This window comes from Diorhabda sublineata, chromosome 1 (genome assembly GCF_026230105.1).
Source record: "Diorhabda sublineata isolate icDioSubl1.1 chromosome 1, icDioSubl1.1, whole genome shotgun sequence".
Classification (NCBI taxonomy): Eukaryota; Metazoa; Arthropoda; class Insecta; order Coleoptera; family Chrysomelidae; genus Diorhabda; species Diorhabda sublineata.
Window position 1 is genome coordinate 3,688,308 of NC_079474.1, and position 14,259 is coordinate 3,702,566.

Here is a 14,259-nt window from a genome sequence, read left to right on the forward strand (position 1 = left end):
TTTTTTTTCGCAGCATTTTAATTCGTTATATGGAAGATTTTCTTCGTTATATCGAAGATTTTCTTCGTTATATCGAAGATTTTCTTCGTTATATCGAAGATTTTCTTCGTTATATCGAAGATTTTCTTTGTTATATGGAAGATTTTCTTCGTTATATCGAAGATTTTCTTCGTTATATCGAAGGTTTTGTTATATCGAAGATTTTCTTCGTTATATCGAAGATTTTCTTCGTTATATCGAAGATTTTCTTCGTTATATCGAAGATTTTGTTATATGGAAGATTTTCTTCGTTATATCGAAGATTTTCTTCGTTATATCGAAGATTTTCTTTGTTATATCGAAGATTTTGTTATATGGAAGATTTTCTTCGTTATATCGAAGATTTTCTTCGTTATATCGAAGATTTTGTTATATCGAAGATTTTCTTCGTTATATCGAAGATTTTGTTATATGGAAGATTTTCTTTGTTATATCGAAGATTTTCTTCGTTATATCGAATATTTTCTTCGTTATATCGAAGATTTTCTTCGTTATATCGAAGATTTTTTTCGTTATATCGAAGATTTTGTTATATGGAAGATTTTCTTCGTTATATCGAAGATTTTCTTCGTTATATCGAAGATTTTGTTATATCGAAGATTTTCTTCGTTATATCGAAGATTTTCTTCGTTATATCGAAGATTTTCTTCGTTATATCGAAGATTTTGTTATATCGAAGATTTTCTTCGTTATATCGAAGATTTTGTTATATGGAAGATTTTCTTCGTTATATCGAAGATTTTCTTCGTTATATCGAAGATTTTGTTATATCGAAGATTTTGTTATATGGAAGATTTTCTTCGTTATATCGAAGATTTTCTTCGTTATATCGAAGATTTTGTTATATCGAAGATTTTCTTCGTTATATCGAAGATTTTCTTCGTTATATCGAAGATTTTGTTATATCGAAGATTTTCTTCGTTATATCGAAGATTTTGTTATATGGAAGATTTTGTTATATCGAAGATTTTCTTCGTTATATCGAAGATTTTCTTTGTTATATCGAAGATTTTGTTATATGGAAGATTTTCTTCGTTATATCGAAGATTTTCTTCGTTATATCGAAGATTTTGTTATATGGAAGATTTTCTTCGTTATATGGAATATTTTCTTCGTTATATCGAAGATTTTGTTATATGGAAGATTTTCTTCGTTATATCGAAGATTTTCTTCGTTATATCGAAGATTTTCTTCGTTATATCGAAGATTTTCTTCGTTATATCGAGGATTTTCTTCGTTATATCGAAGATTTTCTTCGTTATATCGAAGATTTTCTTCGTTATATCGAAGATTTTCTTTGTTATATGGAAGATTTTCTTTGTTATATGGAAGATTTTCTTTGTTATATGGAAGATTTTCTTCGTTATATCGAAGATTTTCTTCGTTATATCGAAGATTTTCTTCGTTATATCGAAGATTTTCTTTGTTATATGGAAGATTTTCTTCGTTATATCGAAGATTTTGTTATATGGAAGATTTTTTTCGTTATATGGGTGATTTTCTTCGTTATATGGGGGATTTTCTTCGTTATATCGAAGATTTTGTTATATGGAAGATTTTCTTCGTTATCTGGAAGATTTTCTTCGTTATATCGAAGATTTTGTTATATGGAAGATTTTCTTCGTTATATCGAAGATTTTCTTTGTTATATGGAAGATTTTCTTCGTTATATCGAAGATTTTGTTATATGGAAGATTTTCTTCGTTATATCGAAGATTTTCTTCGTTATATCGAAGATTTTCTTTGTTATATGGAAGATTTTTTTCGTTATATGGAAATTTTCTTCGTTATCTGGAAGATTTCCTTCGTTATATCGAAGATTTTGTTATATGGAAGATTTTCTTCGTTATATCGAAGATTTTCTTTGTTATATGGAAGATTTTCTTCATTATATCGAAGATTTTGTTATATGGAAGATTTTCTTCGTTATATCGAAGATTTTCTTCGTTATATCGAAGATTTTCTTCGTTATATCGAAGATTTTCTTATATGGAAGATTTTCTTCGTTATATCGAAGATTTTCTTCGTTATATGGAAGATTTTCTTCGTTATCTGGAAGATTTTCTTCGTTATATCGAAGATTTTCTTCGTTATATCGAAGATTTTCTTCGTTATATCGAAGATTTTCTTCGTTATATCGAAGATTTTGTTATATCGAAGATTTTCTTCGTTATATCGAAGATTTTCTTCGTTATATCGAAGATTTTCTTCGTTATATCGAAGATTTTGTTATATGGAAGATTTTCTTTGTTATATCGAAGATTTTCTTCGTTATATCGAATATTTTCTTCGTTATATCGAAGATTTTCTTCGTTATATCGAAGATTTTTTTCGTTATATCGAAGATTTTGTTATATGGAAGATTTTCTTCGTTATATCGAAGATTTTCTTCGTTATATCGAAGATTTTGTTATATCGAAGATTTTCTTCGTTATATCGAAGATTTTGTTATATGGAAGATTTTCTTCGTTATATCGAAGATTTTCTTCGTTATATGGAAGATTTTCTTCGTTATCTGGAAGATTTTCTTCGTTATATCGAAGATTTTCTTCGTTATATCGAAGATTTTCTTCGTTATATCGAAGATTTTCTTCGTTATCTGGAAGATTTTCTTCGTTATATCGAAGATTTTCTTCGTTATATCGAAGATTTTCTTCGTTATATCGAAGATTTTCTTCGTTATATCGAAGATTTTCTTCGTTATCTGGAAGATTTTCTTCGTTATATCGAAGATTTTCTTCGTTATATCGAAGATTTTCTTCGTTATATCGAAGATTTTCTTATATGGAAGATTTTCTTCGTTATATCGAAGATTTTCTTCGTTATCTGGAAGATTTTCTTCGTTATCTGGAAGATTTTCTTCGTTATATCGAAGATTTTCTTCGTTATATCGAAGATTTTCTTCGTTATCTGGAAGATTTTCTTCGTTATATCGAAGATTTTCTTCGTTATATCGAAGATTTTCTTCGTTATATCGAAGATTTTCTTCGTTATATCGAAGATTTTCTTATATGGAAGATTTTCTTCGTTATATCGAAGATTTTCTTCGTTATATGGAAGATTTTCTTCGTTATCTGGAAGATTTTCTTCGTTATATCGAAGATTTTCTTCGTTATATCGAAGATTTTCTTATATGGAAGATTTTCTTCGTTATATCGAAGATTTTCTTCGTTATCTGGAAGATTTTCTTCGTTATCTGGAAGATTTTCTTCGTTATATCGAAGATTTTCTTCGTTATATCGAAGATTTTCTTCGTTATATCGAAGATTTTCTTCGTTATATCGAAGATTTTCTTATATGGAAGATTTTCTTCGTTATATCGAAGATTTTCTTCGTTATATCGAAGATTTTCTTCGTTATCTGGAAGATTTTCTTCGTTATCTGGAAGATTTTCTTCGTTATATCGAAGATTTTCTTCGTTATATCGAAGATTTTCTTCGTTATATCGAAGATTTTCTTCGTTATCTGGAAGATTTTCTTCGTTATATCGAAGATTTTCTTCGTTATATCGAAGATTTTCTTATATGGAAGATTTTCTTCGTTATATCGAAGATTTTCTTCGTTATATGGAAGATTTTCTTCGTTATATCGAAGATTTTGTTATATGGAAGATTTTTTTCGTTATATGGGTGATTTTCTTCGTTATATGGGGGATTTTCTTCGTTATATCGAAGATTTTGTTATATGGAAGATTTTCTTCGTTATATCGAAGATTTTCTTTGTTATATGGAAGATTTTCTTCGTTATATCGAAGATTTTCTTTGTTATATCGAAGATTTTCTTCGTTATATCGAAGATTTTGTTATATGGAACATTTTCTTCGTTATATCCAAGATTTTCTTCGTTATATCGAAGATTTTCTTCGTTATATCGAAGATTTTCTTCGTTATATCGAAGATTTTCTTTGTTATATGGAAGATTTTCTTTGTTATATCGAAGATTTTCTTCGTTATATCGAAGATTTTGTTATATGGAAGATTTTCTTCGTTATATCGAAGATTTTCTTCGTTATATCGAAGATTTTGTTATATGGAAGATTTTCTTCGTTTTCTGGAAGATTTTCTTCGTTATATCGAAGATTTTCTTCGTTATATCGAAGATTTTCTTCGTTATATCGAAGATTTTCTTCGTTATATGGAAGATTTTCTTCGTTATCTGGAAGATTTTCTTCGTTATATCGAAGATTTTCTTCGTTATATCGAAGATTTTGTTATATCGAAGATTTTCTTCGTTATATCGAAGATTTTGTTATATGGAAGATTTTGTTATATCGAAGATTTTCTTCGTTATATCGAAGATTTTCTTTGTTATATCGAAGATTTTGTTATATGGAAGATTTTCTTCGTTATATCGAAGATTTTCTTCGTTATATCGAAGATTTTGTTATATGGAAGATTTTCTTCGTTATATGGAATATTTTCTTCGTTATATCGAATATTTTCTTCGTTATATCGAAGATTTTCTTTGTTATATCGAAGATTTTCTTCGTTATATCGAAGATTTTGTTATATGGAAGATTTTGTTATATCGAAGATTTTCTTCGTTATATCGAAGATTTTCTTTGTTATATGGAAGATTTTCTTTGTTATATCGAAGATTTTCTTCGTTATATCGAAGATTTTCTTCGTTATATCGAAGATTTTCTTCGTTATATCGAAGATTTTGTTATATGGAAGATTTTCTTCGTTATATCGAGGATTTTCTTCGTTATATCGAAGATTTTCTTCGTTATATCGAAGATTTTCTTCGTTATATCGAAGATTTTGTTATATGGAAGATTTTTTTCGTTATATGGAAGATTTTCTTCGTTATATCGAAGATTTTCTTCGTTATATCGAAGATTTTCTTATATCGAAGATTTTCTTCGTTATATCGAAGATTTTCTTCGTTATCTGGAAGACTTTCTTCGTTATCTGGAAGATTTTCTTCGTTATATCGAAGATTTTCTTCGTTATATCGAAGATTTTCTTCGTTATCTGGAAGATTTTCTTCGTTATATCGAAGATTTTCTTCGTTATATCGAAGATTTTCTTCGTTATATCGAAGATTTTCTTATATGGAAGATTTTCTTCGTTATATCGAAGATTTTCTTCGTTATATGGAAGATTTTCTTCGTTATCTGGAAGATTTTCTTCGTTATATCGAAGATTTTGTTATATGGAAGATTTTCTTCGTTATCTGGAAGATTTTCTTCGTTATATCGAAGATTTTCTTCGTTATATCGAAGATTTTCTTCGTTATATCGAAGATTTTGTTATATGGAAGATTTTCTTCGTTATATCGAAGATTTTCTTCGTTATATCGAAGATTTTGTTATATGGAAGATTTTCTTCGTTATCTGGAAGATTTTCTTCGTTATATCGAAGATTTTCTTCGTTATATCGAAGATTTTCTTCGTTATATCGAAGATTTTCTTCGTTATATGGAAGATTTTCTTCGTTATATCGAAGATTTTGTTATATCGAAGATTTTCTTCGTTATATCGAAGATTTTGTTATATGGAAGATTTTGTTATATCGAAGATTTTCTTCGTTATATCGAAGATTTTCTTTGTTATATCGAAGATTTTGTTATATGGAAGATTTTCTTCGTTATATCGAAGATTTTCTTCGTTATATCGAAGATTTTGTTATATGGAAGATTTTCTTCGTTATATGGAATATTTTCTTCGTTATATCGAATATTTTCTTCGTTATATCGAAGATTTTCTTTGTTATATCGAAGATTTTCTTCGTTATATCGAAGATTTTGTTATATGGAACATTTTCTTCGTTATATCCAAGATTTTCTTCGTTATATCGAAGATTTTCTTCGTTATATCGAAGATTTTGTTATATGGAAGATTTTGTTATATCGAAGATTTTCTTCGTTATATCGAAGATTTTCTTCGTTATATCGAAGATTTTGTTATATGGAAGATTTTCTTCGTTATATCGAAGATTTTCTTCGTTATATCGAAGATTTTCTTCGTTATATCGAAGATTTTCTTCGTTATATCGAAGATTTTCTTTGTTATATGGAAGATTTTCTTTGTTATATCGAAGATTTTCTTCGTTATATCGAAGATTTTCTTCGTTATATCGAAGATTTTCTTCGTTATATCGAAGATTTTGTTATATGGAAGATTTTCTTCGTTATATCGAGGATTTTCTTCGTTATATCGAAGATTTTCTTCGTTATATCGAAGATTTTGTTATATGGAAGATTTTTTTCGTTATATCGAAGATTTTGTTATATGGAAGATTTTTTTCGTTATATGGGTGATTTTCTTCGTTATATCGAAGATTTTCTTCGTTATATCGAAGATTTTCTTCGTTATATCGAAGATTTTCTTTGTTATATGGAAGATTTTCTTCGTTATATCGAATATTTTCTTCGTTATATCGAAGATTTTCTTCGTTATATCGAAGATTTTCTTCGTTATATCGAAGATTTTGTTATATGGAAGATTTTCTTCGTTATATCGAAGATTTTCTTCGTTATATCGAAGATTTTCTTCGTTATATCGAAGATTTTGTTATATGGAAGATTTTCTTCGTTATATCGAAGATTTTCTTCGTTATATCGAGGATTTTCTTCGTTATATCGAAGATTTTCTTCGTTATATCGAAGATTTTCTTCGTTATATCGAAGATTTTCTTTGTTATATGGAAGATTTTCTTTGTTATATCGAAGATTTTCTTCGTTATATCGAAGATTTTCTTCGTTATATCGAAGATTTTCTTCGTTATATCGAAGATTTTCTTCGTTATATCGAAGATTTTGTTATATGGAAGATTTTCTTCGTTATATCGAGGATTTTCTTCGTTATATCGAAGATTTTCTTCGTTATATCGAAGATTTTCTTTGTTATATGGAAGATTTTCTTCGTTATATCGAAGATTTTGTTATATGGAAGATTTTTTTCGTTATATGGAATATTTTCTTCGTTATATCGAATATTTTCTTCGTTATATCGAAGATTTTCTTCGTTATATCGAAGATTTTCTTTGTTATATGGAAGATTTTTTTCGTTATATGGAAATTTTCTTCGTTATCTGGAAGATTTCCTTCGTTATATCGAAGATTTTGTTATATGGAAGATTTTTTCGTTATATGGAAGATTTTCTTCGTTATATCGAAGATTTTCTTCGTTATATCGAAGATTTTCTTCGTTATATCGAAGATTTTCTTCGTTATATCGAAGATTTTCTTTGTTATATGGAAGATTTTCTTTGTTATATCGAAGATTTTCTTCGTTATATCGAAGATTTTCTTCGTTATATCGAAGATTTTCTTCGTTATATCGAAGATTTTGTTATATGGAAGATTTTCTTCGTTATATCGGGGATTTTCTTCGTTATATCGAAGATTTTCTTCGTTATATCGAAGATTTTCTTTGTTATATGGAAGATTTTCTTCGTTATATCGAAGATTTTGTTATATGGAAGATTTTTTTCGTTATATGGGTGATTTTCTTCGTTATATGGGGGATTTTCTTCGTTATATCGAAGATTTTGTTATATTGAAGATTTTCTTCGTTATCTGGAAGATTTTCTTCGTTATATCGAAGATTTTGTTATATGGAAGATTTTCTTCGTTATATCGAAGATTTTCTTTGTTATATCGAAGATTTTGTTATATGGAAGATTTTCTTCGTTATATGGAATATTTTCTTCGTTATATCGAATATTTTCTTCGTTATATCGAAGATTTTCTTTGTTATATCGAAGATTTTCTTCGTTATATCGAAGATTTTGTTATATGGAACATTTTCTTCGTTATATCCAAGATTTTCTTCGTTATATCGAAGATTTTCTTCGTTATATCGAAGATTTTCTTCGTTATATCGAAGATTTTGTTATATGGAAGATTTTGTTATATCGAAGATTTTCTTCGTTATATCGAAGATTTTGTTATATGGAAGATTTTCTTCGTTATATCGAAGATTTTCTTCGTTATATCGAAGATTTTCTTCGTTATATCGAAGATTTTCTTCGTTATATCGAAGATTTTGTTATATGGAAGATTTTCTTCGTTATATCGAAGATTTTCTTCGTTATATCGAAGATTTTCTTCGTTATATCGAAGATTTTCTTCGTTATATCGAAGATTTTCTTCGTTATATCGAAGATTTTGTTATATGGAAGATTTTCTTCGTTATATCGAGGATTTTCTTCGTTATATCGAAGATTTTCTTCGTTATATCGAAGATTTTCTTTGTTATATGGAAGATTTTCTTCGTTATATCGAAGATTTTGTTATATGGAAGATTTTTTTCGTTATATGGAATATTTTCTTCGTTATATCGAATATTTTCTTCGTTATATCGAAGATTTTCTTCGTTATATCGAAGATTTTCTTTGTTATATGGAAGATTTTTTTCGTTATATGGAAATTTTCTTCGTTATCTGGAAGATTTCCTTCGTTATATCGAAGATTTTGTTATATGGAAGATTTTCTTCGTTATATCGAAGATTTTCTTTGTTATATGGAAGATTTTCTTCATTATATCGAAGATTTTGTTATATGGAAGATTTTTTTCGTTATATGGAAGATTTTCTTCGTTATCTGGAAGATTTTCTTCGTTATATCGAAGATTTTCTTCGTTATATCGAAGATTTTCTTATATGGAAGATTTTCTTCTAGATGGAAACATTTTTGTATAAATGAATTTCATTTGCCTTTAAAAAAAATTGAACGCTTCAATCGCTTCTTCGGGTGTACAAAAATATTGATTTCGCAATTTATTTTTGATCTGGGGGTAAAAGAAGAAATCATTGAGTGTCAAACAAGGACTGTACGGTGGATGACCCATCAATTCGATGTTTCGATTATTCAAAAGCGTTTCTTTTCGATGTGAGAGAGTTTGTATTGTAGTGGCGTCTTCTGCGATTGGTTTTCCTGATAAACAAATGTTGGCAGCTGGTAGTAATTAACCATTCTACGTTGCTCTAATGGAACGGTGGCGACAAGTGCAGTTGTTTCGAAAAAACAGCGAAACACGACGGCTCCAGATGATGCTCCGTCACCAAAAGTCGAAGCGCATTGATCGGCACTACTTTTGTTTCATTTGACATATTCACTTTAGTGTTGCCATATCTCAAAACTTAAGTAATAAATCTCGTATATATAAATGAAATAAATAAAAACGTGATTAAAAACTTACCTGGACATCTTTGTTGAGAGATAAACAATACAAAGAAAAACTTAACGCAGTTGCAGTCGTATCATGTCCCTGTAAATGAGAAACATTAAGTTATGTTAGTGACAAGAATAGTAATTTCTTGACTCATGTTTAGTAGTACTTAGTGGGTCTAAGTGAAAAGGAAATCCACAAGTCATAAGTGTTGTAGCGACTATGCTGATAAGCTACGTCATCAGCGCCGATAGCATGACTGGAGAATAGTTTTAATAAAGTACTGATATATTTTCACGAATTTTGTGAACAGATGAAGCGACATTTCATAGTAAACTTAGAGTAAATTGTTATAATATGCACTACTGGTTCTAAACGAGTCCCCATTGGGTGTCTGATCATGTCTAGGCGTACAAATAATTCGATGAAACAATTCATGGAGGATGAATGAAATTAGATTTTTTAATAAACGAATCGCTACTTCTTTTAGAAGACAAATCCTCAGCCATTCATCGTGAAAAAATATTCTTTCCAGAGATCGAAAACTTCATGATGGCTATCCGGGATCAAGTTATTAATACTAATAATTGCAAAAAATGCTCTAGACGTTCATAAATGTCAAAGATAGTTCAACTTGTTGTGCATACAATGAATTTTTTTTCACGCCGAACGTCTAAAATTTAACCTCACTTTATTAGAATAGTTTGTAGTTGTACATGGTAATGTTTTAAAGTCAGATAAAATTTGACGTTTTGACTTTTCGTTTTGTCAAATTTCATCTACTCTTAAAAATTTGTCAAAAAGAAAAGTCGAAACGTCAAATTCTATCTTTCTTTCAAAAACTATTAAAGAAAAACTAATTTCAAAACAGAATAGACCTGAAATCAAGAACATACTTTTTGAAAGAAAGATAAAATTTGACGTTTTGACTTTTCTTTTTGTCAAATTTCATCTACTCTTAAAAATTTGTCAAAAAGAAAAGTCGAAACGTCAAATTCTATCTTTCTTTCAAAAACTATTAAAGAAAACTTATTTCAAAACAGAATAGACCTGAAATCAAGAATATACTTTTTGAAAGAAAGATAAAATTTGACGTTTCGACTTTTCTTTTTGACAAATTTTATCTACTTTCAAAAATTTGACTAAAAGAAAAGTCGAAACATCAAATTCTATCTTTCTTCCAAAAACTATTAAAGAAAAACTAATTTCAAAACAGAATAGCCCTGAAATCAAGAACATACTTTTTGAAAGAAAGATAAAATTTGACGTTTCGACTTTTCTTTTTGACAAATTTTATCTACTTTCAAAAATTTGACTAAAAGAAAAGTCGAAACATCAAATTCTATCTTTCTTCCAAAAACTATTAAAGAAAAACTAATTTCAAAACAGAATAGACCTGAAATCAAGAACATACTTTTTGAAAGAAAGATAAAATTTGACGTTTTGACTTTTCTTTTTGTCAAATTTCATCTACTCTTAAAAATTTGTCAAAAAGAAAAGTCGAAACGTCAAATTCTATCTTTCTTTCAAAAACTATTAAAGAAAACTAATTTCAAAACAGAATAGCCCTGAAATCAAGAACATACTTTTTGAAAGAAAGATAAAATTTGACGTTTCGACTTTTCTTTTTGACAAATTTTATCTACTTTCAAAAATTTGACTAAAAGAAAAGTCGAAACATCAAATTCTATCTTTCTTCCAAAAACTATTAAAGAAAAACTAATTTCAAAACAGAATAGACCTGAAATCAAGAACATACTTTTTGAAAGAAAGATAAAATTTGACGTTTTGACTTTTCTTTTTGTCAAATTTCATCTACTCTTAAAAATTTGTCAAAAAGAAAAGTCGAAACGTCAAATTCTATCTTTCTTTCAAAAACTATTAAAGAAAACTAATTTCAAAACAGAATAGACCTGAAATCAAGAATATACTTTTTGAAAGAAAGATAAAATTTGACGTTTCGACTTTTCTTTTTGACAAATTTTATCTACTTTCAAAAATTTGACTAAAAGAAAAGTCGAAACATCAAATTCTATCTTTCTTCCAAAAACTATTAAAGAAAAACTAATTTCAAAACAGAATAGCCCTGAAATCAAGAACATACTTTTTGAAAGAAAGATAAAATTTGACGTTTCGACTTTTCTTTTTGACAAATTTTATCTACTTTCAAAAATTTGACTAAAAGAAAAGTCGAAACATCAAATTCTATCTTTCTTCCAAAAACTATTAAAGAAAAACTAATTTCAAAACAGAATAGACCTGAAATCAAGAACATAATTTTTTAAAGAAAGATAAAATTTGACATTTCGACTTTTCTTTTTGACAAATTTTATCTACTTTCAAAAATTTGACTAAAAGAAAAGTCGAAACGTCAAATTCTATCTTTCTTTCAAAAACTATTAAAGAAAACTAATTTCAAAACAAAATAGACCTGAAATCAAGAACATAATTTTTTAAAGAAAGATAAAATTTGACATTTCGACTTTTCTTTTTGACAAATTTTATCTACTTTCAAAAATTTGACTAAAAGAAAAGTCGAAACATCAAATTCTATCTTTCTTTCAAAAACTATTAAAGAAAACTAATTTCAAAACAAAATAGACCTGAAATCAAGAACATAATTTTTTAAAGAAAGATAAAATTTGACATTTCGACTTTTCTTTTTGACAAATTTTATCTACTTTCAAAAATTTGACTAAAAGAAAAGTCGAAACGTCAAATTCTATCTTTCTTTCAAAAACTATTAAAGAAAAACTAATTTCAAAACAAAATAGACCTGAAATCAAGAACATAATTTTTTAAAGAAAGATAAAATTTGACATTTCGACTTTTCTTTTTGACAAATTTTATCTACTTTCAAAAATTTGACTAAAAGAAAAGTCGAAACGTCAAATTCTATCTTTCTTTCAAAAACTATTAAAGAAAACTAATTTCAAAACAAAATAGACCTGAAATCAAGAACATAATTTTTTAAAGAAAGATAAAATTTGACATTTCGACTTTTCTTTTTGACAAATTTTATCTACTTTCAAAAATTTGACTAAAAGAAAAGTCGAAACATCAAATTCTATCTTTCTTTCAAAAACTATTAAAGAAAACTAATTTCAAAACAGAATAGACCTGAAATCAAGAACATAATTTTTTAAAGAAAGATAAAATTTGACATTTCGACTTTTCTTTTTGACAAATTTTATCTACTTTCAAAAATTTGACTAAAAGAAAAGTCGAAACGTCAAATTCTATCTTTCTTTCAAAAACTATTAAAGAAAAACTAATTTCAAAACAGAATAGACCTGAAATCAAGAACATAATTTTTTAAAGAAAGATAAAATTTGACATTTCGACTTTTCTTTTTGACAAATTTTATCTACTTTCAAAAATTTGACTAAAAGAAAAGTCGAAACGTCAAATTCTATCTTTCTTTCAAAAACTATTAAAGAAAACTAATTTCAAAACAAAATAGACCTGAAATCAAGAACATAATTTTTTAAAGAAAGATAAAATTTGACATTTCGACTTTTCTTTTTGACAAATTTTATCTACTTTCAAAAATTTGACTAAAAGAAAAGTCGAAACGTCAAATTCTATCTTTCTTTCAAAAACTATTAAAGAAAACTAATTTCAAAACAGAATAGACCTGAAATCAAGAACATAATTTTTTAAAGAAAGATAAAATTTGACATTTCGACTTTTCTTTTTGACAAATTTTATCTACTTTCAAAAATTTGACTAAAAGAAAAGTCGAAACGTCAAATTCTATCTTTCTTTCAAAAACTATTAAAGAAAACTAATTTCAAAACAGAATAGACCTGAAATCAAGAACATAATTTTTTAAAGAAAGATAAAATTTGACATTTCGACTTTTCGTTTTGTCAAATTTCATCTACACTTAAAAATTTGACTAAAAGAAAAGTCGAAACGTCAAATTCTATCTTTCTTTCAAAAACTATTAAAGAAAAACTAATTTCAAAACAGAATAGACCTGAAATCAAGAACATAATTTTTTAAAGAAAGATAAAATTTGACATTTCGACTTTTCTTTTTGACAAATTTTATCTACTTTCAAAAATTTGACTAAAAGAAAAGTCGAAACGTCAAATTCTATCTTTCTTTCAAAAACTATTAAAGAAAACTAATTTCAAAACAAAATAGACCTGAAATCAAGAACATAATTTTTTAAAGAAAGATAAAATTTGACATTTCGACTTTTCTTTTTGACAAATTTTATCTACTTTCAAAAATTTGACTAAAAGAAAAGTCGAAACGTCAAATTCTATCTTTCTTTCAAAAACTATTAAAGAAAAACTAATTTCAAAACAGAGTAGACCTGAAATCAAGAACATAATTTTTTAAAGAAAGATAAAATTTGACATTTCGACTTTTCTTTTTGACAAATTTTATCTACTTTCAAAAATTTGACTAAAAGAAAAGTCGAAACGTCAAATTCTATCTTTCTTTCAAAAACTATTAAAGAAAACTAATTTCAAAACAAAATAGACCTGAAATCAAGAACATAATTTTTTAAAGAAAGATAAAATTTGACATTTCGACTTTTCGTTTTGACAAATTTCATCTACACTTAAAAATTTGACTAAAAGAAAAGTCGAAACGTCAAATTCTATCTTTCTTTCAAAAACTATTAAAGAAAAACTAATTTCAAAACAGAATAGACCTGAAATCAAGAACATAATTTTTTAAAGAAAGATAAAATTTGACATTTCGACTTTTCGTTTTGTCAAATTTCATCTACACTTAAAAATTTGACTAAAAGAAAAGTCGAAACGTCAAATTCTATCTTTCTTTCAAAAACTATTAAAGAAAAACTAATTTCAAAACAAAATAGACCTGAAATCAAGAACATAATTTTTTAAAGAAAGATAAAATTTGACATTTCGACTTTTCGTTTTGTCAAATTTCATCTACACTTAAAAATTTGACTAAAAGAAAAGTCGAAACGTCAAATTCTATCTTTCTTTCAAAAACTATTAAAGAAAAACTAATTTCAAAACAGAATAGACCTGAAATCAAGAACATAATTTTTTAAAGAAAGATAAAATTTGACATTTCGACTTTTCGTTTTGTCAAATTTCATCTACACTTAA

General features: G+C 26.8%; 1 protein-coding gene across 4 annotated transcripts in view; it reads right to left on the bottom strand.

Annotated features, from left to right (window-relative positions):
- Nucleotides 1-14,259, bottom strand: part of LOC130452074 (cytochrome P450 4c3-like) — a 45,379-nt gene that overhangs the window by 4,295 nt on the left and 26,825 nt on the right. For all 4 annotated transcript variants that reach the window (XM_056791400.1, XM_056791406.1, XM_056791412.1 and 1 more), the window contains one exon: nucleotides 9,188-9,256. In XM_056791400.1, coding sequence (XP_056647378.1) covers nucleotides 9,188-9,256 — 69 coding nt within the window. The remainder of the gene's footprint in view (nucleotides 1-9,187; nucleotides 9,257-14,259) is intronic.